The sequence below is a fragment of the Sinocyclocheilus grahami genome, unplaced genomic scaffold (genome assembly GCF_001515645.1).
Source record: "Sinocyclocheilus grahami isolate Dianchi unplaced genomic scaffold, SAMN03320097.WGS_v1.1 scaffold224.1, whole genome shotgun sequence".
NCBI lineage: Eukaryota > Metazoa > Chordata > Actinopteri > Cypriniformes > Cyprinidae > Sinocyclocheilus > Sinocyclocheilus grahami.
The window spans coordinates 1,022,836-1,037,509 of record NW_015505403.1 but is presented as its reverse complement, the minus strand read 5'-3'; the positions used below and the strand labels follow the sequence as shown (position 1 = coordinate 1,037,509).

The 14,674-nt window shown below is 39.7% G+C and overlaps 1 protein-coding gene across 5 annotated transcripts in view; it reads left to right on the top strand.

The window, feature by feature from the left end:
• LOC107596874 (transcription factor E2-alpha-like) overlaps positions 1 to 14,674 on the top strand; it is a 30,779-nt gene that overhangs the window by 10,759 nt on the left and 5,346 nt on the right. For 2 of the 5 annotated variants that reach the window (XM_016287726.1, XM_016287730.1), the window contains 16 exons: positions 2,739 to 2,800; positions 2,894 to 2,966; positions 3,203 to 3,243; positions 3,330 to 3,462; positions 3,549 to 3,595; positions 5,881 to 5,980; positions 6,225 to 6,361; positions 6,442 to 6,538; positions 6,810 to 6,868; positions 7,032 to 7,110; positions 7,365 to 7,441; positions 8,278 to 8,481; positions 10,056 to 10,167; positions 10,292 to 10,439; positions 10,714 to 10,767; positions 11,755 to 11,990. In XM_016287726.1, the coding sequence (XP_016143212.1) occupies positions 2,739 to 2,800; positions 2,894 to 2,966; positions 3,203 to 3,243; positions 3,330 to 3,462; positions 3,549 to 3,595; positions 5,881 to 5,980; positions 6,225 to 6,361; positions 6,442 to 6,538; positions 6,810 to 6,868; positions 7,032 to 7,110; positions 7,365 to 7,441; positions 8,278 to 8,481; positions 10,056 to 10,167; positions 10,292 to 10,439; positions 10,714 to 10,767; positions 11,755 to 11,990 (1,659 nt within the window). The remainder of the gene's footprint in view (positions 1 to 2,738; positions 2,801 to 2,893; positions 2,967 to 3,202; positions 3,244 to 3,329; positions 3,463 to 3,548; positions 3,596 to 5,880; positions 5,981 to 6,224; positions 6,362 to 6,441; positions 6,539 to 6,809; positions 6,869 to 7,031; positions 7,111 to 7,364; positions 7,442 to 8,277; positions 8,482 to 10,055; positions 10,168 to 10,291; positions 10,440 to 10,713; positions 10,768 to 11,754; positions 11,991 to 14,674) is intronic. The other 3 variants (XM_016287728.1, XM_016287727.1, XM_016287729.1) reach the window with 3 other exon arrangements.

Below are 14,674 nucleotides of genomic sequence, written 5' to 3'. Positions count from 1 at the left end.
AGGCAAGCTTATTGCAATGTATTCCGACTAGTCTCATGTTTAGGACCTAGCTTCAAAACCTTGTACTTTAACATTTATTGGATTACCCTGTCCTTTCCTATTTTATTTTGCTTTTAAAGAATTAAAGGACAAAGGACATTTTATTTTCTGTGGTAACATGTCACAAATGCTGTTGATAGAGCTTGACATTTATTGAACCCAGAACATTCCTTAAAGATCATAAAGTATTCCAAATTAACAAAAGATGTGATCTTCCTTGCATGGATTGTTTTTCAACTTTAAACCATTGGCCAGGAGTTAAACTTCTGACTGTCCTCTGCTATTTATTCAGAAGATCCCCAAATTAAGGACGTGTTTAGAGGAAGCAGTGGCCTTCAGAAGTGCATCTGTTCCTCAAGACAAAAGTGCTCGGAAGGGTGCTAATTGCATTAAGCCATGTCCTCCCCCTCCTTGGGCAAAGCCATGGTGTTTGTGGGATTTTTTTGCATGGGAGGACTTCACCAGGCGTCCTCTTGCTCACCTCCACAGCTGCCCAACACATCACCCACTGAGGACAGCATTAGGACAGGACAGAGCCCATTTCCCCCCTGCTCACATCCCTGAGATGCGAGCACATTTACACGCACACCTCAAGCCATTATTGTAGGGATGCACCGAATATTCGGCAACCGAAATTATTTGGCCGAATAAGCGAAAAGGCCGAATAATATGAACCGAACAATGACGAATGCGATTAAAATAGAGGCACGCGCTACAACCTAACTGGTTGTTAGGTTACTGTATGATGATTGAAATCGCGAAATTACCTGAAACGATTAGTAAATAAACTGCAGAATGTTATATTTTCTAATGCACGCACGAATTGCATGTATTATGAGCTCGCGGCGCCAGGGTTCAAAATCCAAAGCGCTAAAACAGTTACTCATCAGTTGCTCCGTAACATTTTTGTGAAATTTTTTTTTTTAAAGGCATTTGACAATGTGACACGTGCGACAAACATCTTCCCAAATTCGTAATGAGAATCATTTATAAATCTGCATGCTTTTTGTCAACAAAAAGAAGCACTGAGATCTTCCTGCGGGTTTCTGCCAAAATAAAAGCCGAGAAAAAGCAACAACTCCATAAATGATAGTATTGTAATTTTACTGTCGTTATGGAAAAATAAAATGAAAAATTAAGACAATAATAATGATAATAATAATTACCCTACAACAGCTCTGTTAATACATTTATTATAACATTCACACATAGCGTTCAAATTGGGACCTGTAATATATTCTAATGTTTTAAAAGAAGTCTCTTCTGCTCAGCAAGGCTGCCTTTATTTGTACAGTAAAAAATACATGCCTGATTCAAGTCTCAAAAATGGTGAAAAACCGTATTCGGCCTTCGGCCCAGTGTTTCATTTTGTTCGGCTTCGGCCTAGAATTTTCATTCCGGTGCATCCCTACATTATTGCTTCACTTTTGATATCTGCTGCGATCTGAACTTGAATAACTGCACGCTGTGCAGTTGATGTATTTGAAGGAGTGTATAAAGGAAATGATCTTTCCTCAACGCAGGAAATGGAATCAGTTCCTGCTTGACTGAATGTCAGATTTGTCTTTGTAGAATTGCATTTTGATGCTTCCAGCAAATAAGTGGCCAATAACTCAAAATATAAATCACATTGTATCCTCAAAAAAAAAGTTTAAAAAAAAAAGTTTTATATACAAAACCAAATTTGCCCAGAAAAAGCACCGGTTTAGTTTACTAATGTGGTAATTCATTTGTAACGGTCTGGCAAATCCAATCCAAAACCATTCGGCATGTTAAACATCTTATATTGTCCTTCTGAATCTGAATTTGTATCTCTGCCACTTCATTTTCCCCACATAAGATGATTCTGCCAGGGAGATTCTTTCACTCACTCAGTCAGTGCCCACTTCATTTCCCATGCTGCCTGCGTGGGCTCCATAGATCACGGCTGTCAGTGTGGATGTCGCTATTTGCTCTGCTTTGTTAGCTTCATCACTCATGCTCAGCCTTCAGTGGCCGCTCTGGCTGAGACCCCCTCTTCTCTCACACATTTTTAATTAGACCTAAAAAAAAAAAATCAAAAGGCGAATATGAATATTCATAAACCAACTGCATTAATATGCACAATTATGCAAATCAGCATGCAATTAAGCCATGTGTCTTTGGAGAGCTTTGCATTAAGGCGTAAGACAGGAGGCAGAGGGGAATGCTTTATGAGAAATTTCTGCTCCAGTACACAAATGTTGCCGCAATGTTTTCCAATATCCATTTTTCTACATATAAAGCATATTGGAGAACATTTTAACACTCCGTATCTTGTATGTCTTGTACTGAGACCTGTGTTGTCCCTATGGGTCTCCACTCCCAAATGTACATTGATGCTAATTTTGCAATTCTTTGATCAGCCTGTTTTTGTTCTGCTTGCTGTGATGCACCCCCCCCCCCACACACACACAACTTGTCTTAATGAGATCCAATGACTGAATGAATGCTCCCTTTATGGTCAGTGATGTCAAGGCTTGCTGAATGACATGGATATTAGTGTGGTGTGATGGTTTTGGATGAGATCCAGAGGCTGTCTGACAAGCACAGAACCAGCCACCAAACGTTCAATGGCCTTAAAGCATGAAAGGAGAATTAAAAGGGATCTTGATGTGAAGGTTTAGTGCATGCCAAAATTGCAGTATTGGTCTGAGAGTTTGTGATCAATTGCTTTGTAGGTATGGAAGAACGCAGTAGTCCCTGGGCTGCTGGAGAGCAGAACAGTCCTTCTTTTAACCAGGTACAGGTAGACCCAATGACTTGTTTCTCATCTAAAGGTGTTGTTGGGACATGTTTTATTGTTTTGACCTGCTTCTGTCTTGGGTTTTTCCAGAGCTATGGAGAGGGCTCACACTTCAACGAACATGATGGACTATCTTCCCCATTCCTTGGCACAGGAATTAGTGGTGAGTTTTACCAACGTCTGGTTGGTTTATCTCAAAGCCGCCAATGTAGAAACTGCCCCATGGGTTGCTTGGAAGTTGCTCAGGGTAGTTGAGCTCCTCTTTGGCCTCACCAAGAACATTCACTCAACCTCCATGTTGTGGCATTTACTTCCATTTCTTCCAATAATTGTGACATTTGGACTATATTTAAAGTGCTGAGTGAGATCGGTTCACTCAAATTTCATATGTATTTGCAGGCAAGAATGAAAGGGGCACTTACTCTTCCTTTGGGGGCCAGGTAAGTTGAATCAATTCTTGAGCAACACTTGAAAGTGCTTTAGTCACTTAAAGTGCTTAAATCTGCCATCTTGTTGCTCCCTATAGCCAGGGTTCCTACCCTCAGACATGGCCATGCCTTCTGCAGATGCCATGTCTCCATCCGGATTGAAGTCTGGCTCACAGTTTTACCAATTATACCCCAACAACCCCCGGAGACGCCCCTCAGAGGGAAGCATGGGTAAATAACTTGCAACATTTACTAGACTTGCATCAGATCAATCAGGATGAAAGGAAAGAATACCATGTATGTGATCTCTTTCACAGATCCACAACCAAAAAAGATCAGGAAGCCGCCAGGACTGCCATCTTCAGTGAGTAACCTTTCTGAAATATTCTTACATGTTTCCCACTAAAAGTATTGCATTACAACTTCAATTTAATGATCAGTATTGTGAGGAATTACACAGCTGTTAAATCAGCAAAGTCCTGCCCTTTAGAAAATCGTAATTACATAAACATGATGTAGTGGCCATTACAGGAACTCCTAGAATTGAGTTCAAGCATTTGTGGCATCTGAAATGGTTTGATGTTAGCCCAAAAGTTTAGCTCCAACACATCTGCCTGGAAGTTTTTAGTGATAAATTCTGCAGGAAGGTGCCGAAGTAGGATTGGACACCCCTGCTATGGACCTCATTCAGAGTAGAAACATTTTTAATATGATGTGAACGGTAACGCTTTAGGATAGGGACAAATTCTCACTATTAACTAGTTGCTTATTAGCATGCCTTTTATTGACATATTGGCTGTTTATTAGTACTTATAAAGCACATATTCTGCATGACCATATTCTACATCCCTAATCCTACCCAACACCTAAACTTAACAACTACCTTACTAACTATTAATAAACAACAAATTAGCAGTTTATTGAGGCAAAAGTCGTAATTAATGGTTTGTTAATGGCGAGAACTGGACCTTCAAATAAAGTGTGACCACGTGAACAAACAAGAACATTGTTGTGAGGAGTAGATGTAAGAGTCCTCAGAGATTGTACCGTTGTGTCAAACGTTTAACGAATAAAAATTTAAGGCAAATCCTTCCATAAACATTCCAGTTGACAGACTTATGATTGAACAGGGTATGTATTTTCATTTGCATCAAACTATGTCTACCATGATTAAGGTCCATAATATTTCTGAACCTTTGACCGTTGCAAATCGGCGTTAACTTGAACAAACATGCAAGTAGCCATACCCGTTTTTTCGAGTCATGGGAAGAGTAACCGTTGTTTCTTGATCTAAATCCACATAAGCTCAACACTTTGCCCTCTAAAGCCCCTCCCTAAACGTGATCCTTCAGATTCGCCAATGCTAGACCTTATCCTCCCCCTCTTCCAAAGTGACCCAGTTGTGAGTCCCCTTGCACCTCTCTCTCTCTTGCTTGTCTTAGCTCAGATTAATGGCTTCTGATGAGCTAGGATTCTAGCTCCTGCTGAATCCTACTCTACGGCTCAGTATAGCTTCCTCTTGTGCCGCCACAGCATTATAATACCCTAATGATTGTGCCAATGCTCACCTGCTAGCTTTGCCATACTTTTGAGATATTTAAAAATATATGTTTTTTTTAAGTTCAAATTCAACTTTGGCTAAGCACTAAAGGATATTGATCCTTAACTTGTCTGGGCTTGCCTTGATCTTCTCAAGTGCATCAACAAATCATTGTGAGGATGTGTTTCCTGGTGAACTTAAGAGAAGAGGGCCATTCACAGGTTTTTTCCCCTCCCTCATTTGTTCTTTTATGTGGTTTCTACATAATCAACCAGTCTATTTTGCTCCACTCCTACTACTTCTTCAGCAAGACCTCTCCCCCCACTGTTCTCACCCCTCCCCTCTTCAGCCCAGCTGCCTGTGGAGTTGGACGGGCTCCAGGAGTAGGCAGATGGCTCTGTAATTAGAAGTGCATCTCTCCATTCCCATCCCACTTCTCCCTGTTAAATCAAATTACAGGCAAAAGAGAAATATCGCTTTGCTGGATTTGTATTCTCCGCTGGCCCGAGACCCACCCGCCCGCCAGCGCCCCCCCAAACACTCGCTCATGTATGCGTGCATACAGACAAACATACAAATCATACGTGTTAAGACGTGCTTGTTGGGGAATACGCTGTATGGAGGTATGCCTCACGGCTCCTGAATTCAGATGAATTTCCGATCATCATTCGGTTCCGTTTATCGGTTCCAGATAATTTTATTGTGAATACTATAAACAAAACATATATTATTTTCCATTTCCACATTATGGAATATGTCAACACCCAGTGTGCTTAGCTTGATTTGGACTCGCTCTTAGTGATGGTGCTCCCTGTAGCTGTCCTCCCTCTCCTTTTTGGCTCATGGGAGTGCGAGAGGAAGCGCCGACTGTGCCATGAGATGGCCGTGGCGCATTTCCCAGCATGCTCTGTTCTCTTTCCCTGCCACTTTATCTGAGGGGGCACTATGGAAACACACGTCCACGTCATTTGTACCAAAAATCACAATGCCCTTGCCAGCTTCATGGACTCCATATCAGTTGTGCATTCAAGTGCAGGCGATTCGCTAGGGATATTTTGTCCTGTTACCGTGAACGCCATGTTTCTTTATGTCCTTGTTTGTAAATGCAGGTTTATGCTGCCACCTCTGGCGATGACTATATTCGTGATGGTGCTGCCTACCCAGGCTCCAAACCTGGTTCTGTGTACCCAGGATCTTTTTACATGCAAGGTGTGTATATGGGGAAATATAATCGTTTTTTCCTTATCTCCCCAAGCCGTAAATTCTAATATTAATGTGTACATAAGTTGTTCACGCAGGCATGCTTGCAAATAGACTAAGCAATAGTTTTGTTTGTTTGATTTGAAATTAGGAGCATACACAAAGACAGATTTTCTTTGGATTAGAATAGACATCCACATAAGTTCTTGTGCTGATTGTTATTGATCCTGCCCATCTGCCTTTGTGTTCGCAGAGGGCCTACACTCTTCTTCGGACCCCTGGGCCCCATCTGGATCCATAGGTCAGTCGGGATACACGGCTATGCTGGGGAATTCGCCACACATCAGTCAGCCAGGCTCCTTCTCTGCGATAAACCCACAAGACAGAATGGTATGTCTTCTGAAAGGTTTGGAGAAGGGCTTAAATTGTGACTCATTTCAGAAGCTCCAGTAACGGTTTATTTTCCACAGAACTATCCCTTGCATGGAGCGGACGTCAATGGTTTCCATTCGGGCTCCGCAGCCTATAGCCACACATCCTCCATGAATGGATCAGACAGCATTTTGGGTAAATTACCTTCGTCGTTTGAATTTAATGTCCTCTAGGTTGTGAAATGAGCTTATAATTGAGTTCAGATTGGATCTTTAAGTTGAGTCTTCTTGTAAAATCATTTTTGGCCTTGGACTAGTCTGAACTCGAACTGTAATTTAGAAGAAATGGCCTTCAATCTTTCATTCAGACTTTGAATGGACATTTTTAGCAGATTATGGATCACTTGAATAGTCGTGACATTGACGTAATGAATGGAGTTAATAAGTACTCCCGTTCTCTCCCACAGCAAGCAGAGGTTCAGTCGCAGGCAGCTCAGGTGATGAGATCGGAAAAGCTCTTGCTTCGGTGAGTGAGCTTTCATTAATCACCATGAAAGAGCATTTGGACATGTGAAGTCAAAGATGGATAGCATTATTCAGACTTTCAGTGATCCTTTGGGTATGGATTATTATTAGCCATAGTTGAAGGAGTGCAGTGCTTCATATTTAGTTGTGATTTTGATTGACAGATCTATCCTTCGGACCACAACAGCAACAACTTCTCCTCCACTCCTTCCACTCCTGTGGCCTCCCCTCAGGGCATTGCAAGTAAGTCAGATACGATGTCTTATTCCGTCAAACCTCGACCTGGTTCATTAGATCAGTTTGTGTTAAAAGATACCAAGACAAAAACGTGTACGCAGAGGAAGAAGCCTGAAGAATCATAAATCATTCTCTTTAGATTGATGGGCTTTGTGTAGGTCAAGGTGTGAATGTGAAGCTCTAGAGTGCCATCTGCTGTCGTAGTGGCACACCAGCATTCAGATGTTTCACACTCAGGCTATATATCATGTTCTCCTCAGCAGGTGCAGCACAGTGGTCGAGAGCTTCTGGCCAGACTGCTCTGTCTCCTAACTATGAAGGTGGACTACATGCACTGGTAGGTTTATAAAGTTCCATTTTGAACATTCCCCAATGTTAATGCCTCAAGCTTCACTCTTTGATTAGACAAATGTACAAACGGTGTTATTTTAGTATTATTTATATACTATTAAAATATTAATCAATATTGTGATTTAGCTCTTATGGTATTTCAGTTTATATTTTAAGATTTTGTAGTTTTGCTTTTTTATTTTTATCACGCTAATTTTATTTAGCTTAAAATTTTCTCTCTTTTTTTTCAGTTTTAGTAATTTTAGTACTTTTTTATTTCTGAGTTGCCAGTGCAACGTTTCTAATTTGTTTAATCTCAAAAAATTTTTCAACTTTATTTCAACTAACAACAATAACTTTAATAGTTTTAGTTTTACTTAAAGGGGTGGTTCACTGCTGGTAGGGTTTTTGTAGGCATTAAACTGCCAGAATTTTAAAAGACGATATCTCCGTTTGCATTGAACTTTCAGCTTTGTAACTTTGCAGATATTGTTTATGCCAAACAGCTACATTACACACTAATGTTAAAAAAGTGAAATCGCAATGAACCACCCCTTTAACAATAACAACACTGATGTAAAACCACATTTAGCAATGACAACATTTTTAGATTATAGTTTTAAAAAATGCTCTACTTCAAAACATTAAACAAAATGTATTGTGTTTTAATGTTATTTATATATATTATTTTTTTTTAAATATTGACTTTTTAGCTGTCTTAATGATTGTTTTTGGCCTCATTGTGCACAAAGTATCTGCTTTTTATTTTACAGAGAAATTTATTGCAGTTTAATAACTTGTAATATATACTTTAAGGTAAATATAAATTATTTTTCTCCACAGCAGAACAAATTGGAAGACCGGCTGGAGGAGGCCATTTATGTGCTGCGAAGTCATGCAGTGGGTCAGGCCCCGGGAATTCCTGGAGCCCATGCCGATATGCACGGCCTACTGAGTGCCGTCTCCACATCCAGTGGATCTATGGGGGGTCTCCCTCAGGCCTACTCCAACCCAGGACTGCCCCTAAGCCACAAACATTCTACCATGGTTAGTGTAGGCACTTATGTATGATCCAAACAGATGGATAACATGAACTTGCATCCAAGGCATCATGTTTTGCCTATTTTTTTTATTTAGGGAGTTCATTTAATTGAACTTGATTGAAATGCAATATTTCAAACCTTTAACCCATGGGAGAAAAATCAACCCTCCGCAACAGTTTTCAGTTCCGTGCAAAAAAATGTGGATTTGGCAAACCTGCATCCAACACGAGCTGCATCCAAAGTGATTTAAATACTCCAATTATTGTTAGCGGCTGCCTGATGAGTGAAAATTATTTTCAATATTAGAATGTTTGTGGGAGCAGGCAGTAATGGTCAGAAATTCAGCGGGAGTGAGTCCCGCACAGAGCTTTAAAACAAAAACACACACAATGAATGGCGACTGTAGAAAGCAAAAGCCGAATCCCGGACATTTTGGGGCGATTTAGAAATTCTGGCCGCATTTTTTTTTGTTTTTTTAGGTCCAAAAAGAGGACATGTCCAGGAGAAAGAGGACATATGGTCACCCTAGATTCAGTGATTTGTTTGGATTATCAACTTGATGACAAAAGTTATAGTTGTTGGCCGATAACCATGCTAGCAACAATGCATTATATTTTTTAGTAAAATTTGTAATTTTACTCGTACCGTTATTTTACTCATAACGCTTATGAGTAAAATAAGTGATGGTTTACCCAAAAGTTAAAATTTTACTAATTTACTCGCCCTCATATCGTTCCAAACCCTTAAGACCTTTGTTTATCTTTGGAACACAAATTAAGATATTTTTGATGAAATCCGAGAACTTTCTGACCCTGCATAGACAGCAACAAAACTACCATGTTCAAGGCAGAAAGGTAGTAAGAACATTGTTAAAGTCTGTGACATCAGTAATTCAACTGTAACGTTATAAAGCTATGAGAATACTTTGTGTGCAAAAAACAAACAAAAACAGCGTCTTTATTCAACAGTTTCTTCTCTTCTGTGTCAGTCTTTGATGCACGTTTACAAGAGTACCATGACGCATGCATGTGGTGCTGCTGATGAAAAAATTCAAAGTCATCCTGTCGAAATCTTCAGACATCTTTACGAAGACAGTTTTTTTTACAGCGTGTATCGTCCTCTGCTTGTAAACGAGGCTGGCTCCTCCTCCCATGAACGCGTGACGATGACTGACAGGGAAGAGAAGAAATTGTTGAATAAAGTCTTTTTTTTTCTCTTTGAGCACAAAGTATTCTCGTAGCTTCATAAAATTACTGTTAAAGCACTGATATCACATGGACTATTTTAACGATGTCTTTACTACATTTCTGGGCCTTGAACGTGTCAGTTGCATTGCTGTCTAAGCATGGTCAGAAAGCTCTCAGATTTAATCAAAAATATCTCAATTTGATGAAGATGAACGAAGGTCTTACGGGTTTGGAACAACATGTAACTACAGTTTCAAACTAGCTTCACAAACACTGATAACAGGCCTCTAGTTTAGAGCTGTATGTGGTGTTGTGTAACACAAAACAATAAAAATGCACCTGTGGGTATTGATATGTGCTAATTACTCTCCCTTGTTGCACTTGTCTGCAGGCTGGAAGCCATCATGACGACCATGCCTGCCTTCCTCCCAGCAGCACCCTGTTGCAGTCTGCTCATGCTTCAGGCACCCCACAGCCTGGAGGAGCACCAGAGGGTTTTAACAGTGAGTAAAAGTTTCAATTTCTCTGTTTAAACCAACCAAACATGTAAACAACAGATGCAAATGCTGAGAGTTGCGTGCGAGTTTCAGCGGGATGCATTTAACGATTTCCTGTCTCTGGCTTCAGGTTTGCCCGGAGGCTTGGCCCATGCCACGCATTCATCAAACAAGTCCGATATTAAGAGGGAAGACAAGGAGGAAGATGAGAACTCCTCTGTGGCCGATAAGTCTGAGGAAGAGAAGAAGGAAAGCAAACCATCTCGCACCAGATCAAGGTACAAGATGGCTTTTTTAAGCATTGCTCTAAACTAATGGCTGAATGATTTTGAAACCATAAACACTCAACCACATGATGGTTTGAAGCAAATCTGCATGGTCATAATTTGATCGCCTACAACAAATGTCTAATAAGTTTCTGTGTTTGTTCGAATGTTTCCTCACATCATACCAGGCCTGATTTGAAAGTGTTTGGGCTTCCCCAAAACCCCAAATACCATGTTTTATAGTGTTCTCCCCCCTCCCCCTCCCAAACTCTCACATTGTTTTCAGAAAGGAGGTGTTTACCCATCAAGTCCTTTCATGTGTATCAGACCAGGGAGAAGAGTAAGTCTATCTCCCACCATAGAGTGCATGTTTGTGAAAGACTCCGGATGCACACTTGATCACTTTTAAAGGTTAAATGTCTGTGTGTTATTGTGCACAAAATAAATTCAAAGCCATTAAAACACTAAGATGATTTTTACACAGGTGGGACTCTGACCTATATAGGACGGTTTCATGAGCATAAACTAGAATTGTCTGTTTTTCAATGCACAATTGTTTGCAAAGCAGCATATAAAGCACATTTGTATTTTTGTCTTTTTTATATATATGAATTTTTTTCATTCATCTCCTGATCTAAAATTGGGTTAAAATTGATGTTTCTATACTACACCAGTAAAAGGTTTGGACACAAATTCTCATTCTTTATCATGAAATGGTGAAAATGGAAAAAAGTCAGCAGAACTATGAAATAACACTAATGGACTATGGGATGCTTAACCACATTGAAGGAGTTTGCATGCATTCTGGACACTGTCTAGTCCTACTCAAGCAAAAATAAATAAATAAGCAAAATAAAATATATGTAGCACAATTGTTTTCAACAATGATAATAATAAGAATTTTTTCTTGAGCAGCAAATCAGCATATTACAATGATTTCTGGAGGGTCATGGAATCATTTTATCCACCCCAAACTTTTGAGTGGTACTGTAGACAGTATATAGACAAAATATTTATCTACTGAAGTAATTTCACACATTTATGCATAAGCCTTCAGATCCAAACCCTATTTAGCATGAGTAGACATTTGTCAGGTGTGTCAAAAATTGACTAGTATTATATTTAAGAGATTTAGAAGTAATTTATGTACACAACTTTACACCTAATATACTTCAGCAGGCACCTGGACTACAAAGCTTACATGTCACCGTGTTAAACATAGATTTTTTTTATTTATTTTTTTATTTAAATAAAATACATTTTCAATTCATTGTACAGTTTAAAAAAACGGAATTGAAATGTTATATATATTATTATCTCTTCACAGTCAAGACAATGAAGATGATGAGGATTTGCCGCCAGAGTTAAAGGTCGAGCGGGAGAAAGAGCGGCGAGTGGCGAACAACGTACGAGAGCGACTGCGCGTGCATGACATCAATGAGGCCTTCAAAGAGCTTGGCCGCATGTGCCAGCTGCACCTGACCAACGACAAACCCCAGACCAAACTGCTCATCCTGCACCAGGCCGTCAACGTGATCCTAAACCTGGAGCAACAAGTCCGCGGTATGTGTTTTCTTCCTTAAAGGGATAGTTTACCCAAAAATGAAAATTCTGTCATTAATTACTCACCCTCATATCGTTCCAAACCTGTAAGACCTTTGTTCATCTTCGGAACACAAATTAAGATATTTTTGATGAATTCCGAGAGCTCTCTGACCGTCCCATAGACAGCAAGGATCCTAACACGATCAAGGCTCAGTTAAAATAATCCATTTGACATCAGTGGTTCAACCATAATTTTACAAAGCTACGAGAATATTTTTGTACGCAAAGAAAACAAAAATAACGACTTTATTCAACAATTTGTCTCCTCCGCGTCACCCTATAGCGGCATTTTGGAGGGTATCACATACGTAAACAATGTATGCTGTTCTTTGTCACCAACACCGTACGTGGATACACTGTTTACAAAAACAACGTATGCAATGTATGTACGCGGATACGTTGTTTACGTTCAGATCAAAGAGTAAACAACGTATCTGCGTACATACATTGCATACGTTGTTTAAGTATGTGATACTTAAGGGGCATTCACATAAACGTGAAGCTCCGTCCACGTTTAAATCGGATGTATGGACTTAGTTCGGATTTGTAAACAAGGAGGGGATGTAAGTAGGGATGCACTGAAAATATAGGCTACATATAATAATAATAATAGTATATACGTCGCGCCCTGCCTGGCAGTGTTCAGCGCGCAGGTTTCAATCTGCAGTTTGACGCTCCACTCAATATTCCGATCTATGAATGTGTGTTCCGCTCGTGTACCGCTCATGCTCACCGGAAAAGCAAAGTCCGTCACCTTCAGTGACGCTATGCTCTGCTCATATGCTCTGATAATAATAGCTTTGTAGGACTACACATTATTTGGATAATTAGTCCATTAGTTTCCATTAGTTAATGTTAGTTAATGTATTAACTATCATGAACGAACAATTTTTTACAGTATTTATTCATCTTTCTTAATGTTAGTTAATGAGAATACAGTTATTCACTGTTAGTTCGTAAATTCGGAGAGATAAATTATCTTTAACTAAGATTAGTGAATGCTGAAGAACTATTGTTCATTCTTAGTTAATTAACTAAAGTCGTTACCTAATGAACCTTATTGTAAAGTGTTACCAATATTAATATAAAATTTTGTCGAGTTTTATTGTTACTTTCAGTAAAAGTGTGGTTATTTTATTGGCTTGTGTTTTTTTTTAATTCAGTATCATTAAAATTTAGTTAAATTTAAAAAGTCTTACAAAATTACTTTATATTATTTAATAAAATAATAAATAATCATTACAAAGCATTTTCGGTTTCGGTTTTCGGCCAAGTGCATCCAGAATTCTCGGTTTCTGTTTCGGTCCAGAATTTTCATTTCGGTGCATCCCTAGATGTAAGACTGCATGTTTTATTTAAAATAATTTAAATTGAACAGTAATTTACTTTCAAATGCCCCAATTGCTGAAGGGTCTGCACAACTTTTTAGTATAATTTCAAGTTGCACTGTTCAAAATACCTGTAGTAGCACAGCAGTGCATACCTGTTTACATTTATTTAAGGTGGACTAGATTAGACTGTAATACAAATAGTTGAGTTTGCCAGGTGCATACAACATTTATGACAGGTTTTCATGAAAGTGTTGGTCAGTTTGTCTACTTGACAATCCCATTTTGCACTGCAACAATAAAACTGAAGTGAGATAAACAAACTGAGAAATATTTTGTTTTAGTTAAAACAGATGTTGTCAAAGTTTTCCTTTGGGGACATAATTTGAAGTTGGAAAAAGGTAATAAATTGCAATATATCGCAGAATATTGCAATATATTTAAAATCGCAATAATTAGTAAAGCTAATAGAACTAGATGTTTCAATCCCTTTAGTAGGAAACTCTTGATAGTAGCAATTGGTGTGGAGTGGTTAAAAAGGAGGGTAAGGTATGTCATTGGGGTCATCAGGTGGGCACCCTGCTTCATCGACATTTCGTTGATTGAAGCCCACAACGTCTCCAAAAGGCTCAACGGTGTACCCAGCGTCCCAGGTACACCCCCCTCCATGCCATACCCTCTATATCCCTGATGGGCTCTGCATGGCAGGGGCGTCCTTCTCCCTGAGTCGGGCCTAAGCCTGACCGCATACCATCTGTCTCTACCTTGCTGCCCAGATGGGGTCTTTATGCTTGATCCAGAGCCAGTTACTGCTTTTTTCAGCAGCACTTGATATGGACTTGATGGCCTGTTGGAGAGAGCGACCCTTCACCCCTATTTTTCTCAGCAAAATGGTGGTAGATGTTGCAACAAAACCCCTGCATCCCACCTCTACTGGGAAGATGCTAGTCTTCCAGCCGTTCTGGGATGCTTCAGCTGCCAGGTCAGAATATTTGTTATTTTTCCTCTCATAAGCCTCTTCAACCCCCTCTTCCCATGGTACTGTTAATTCGACAACATATCCCAGTTTTGTTGGAGACCACAGGACCATGTCTGGCCGGAGTGTTGTAGCCACTATTTCTGGGGGAAACACAAGCTTCTTATTAAGGTCCACTTCCAATTTCCAATCCTGCGCTGATTGCAGGAAGCTTGCATCTTTAGGTGTTGTACGATTCTCTTGATGTTGGCCAGCTGGTACAAATTTGTGAAGTTAACCTGTCCTGCCAATGTTTGTGGGAGGTTGTTTGTGGTGGTTCGTTTCTGTTCCAGTATTGA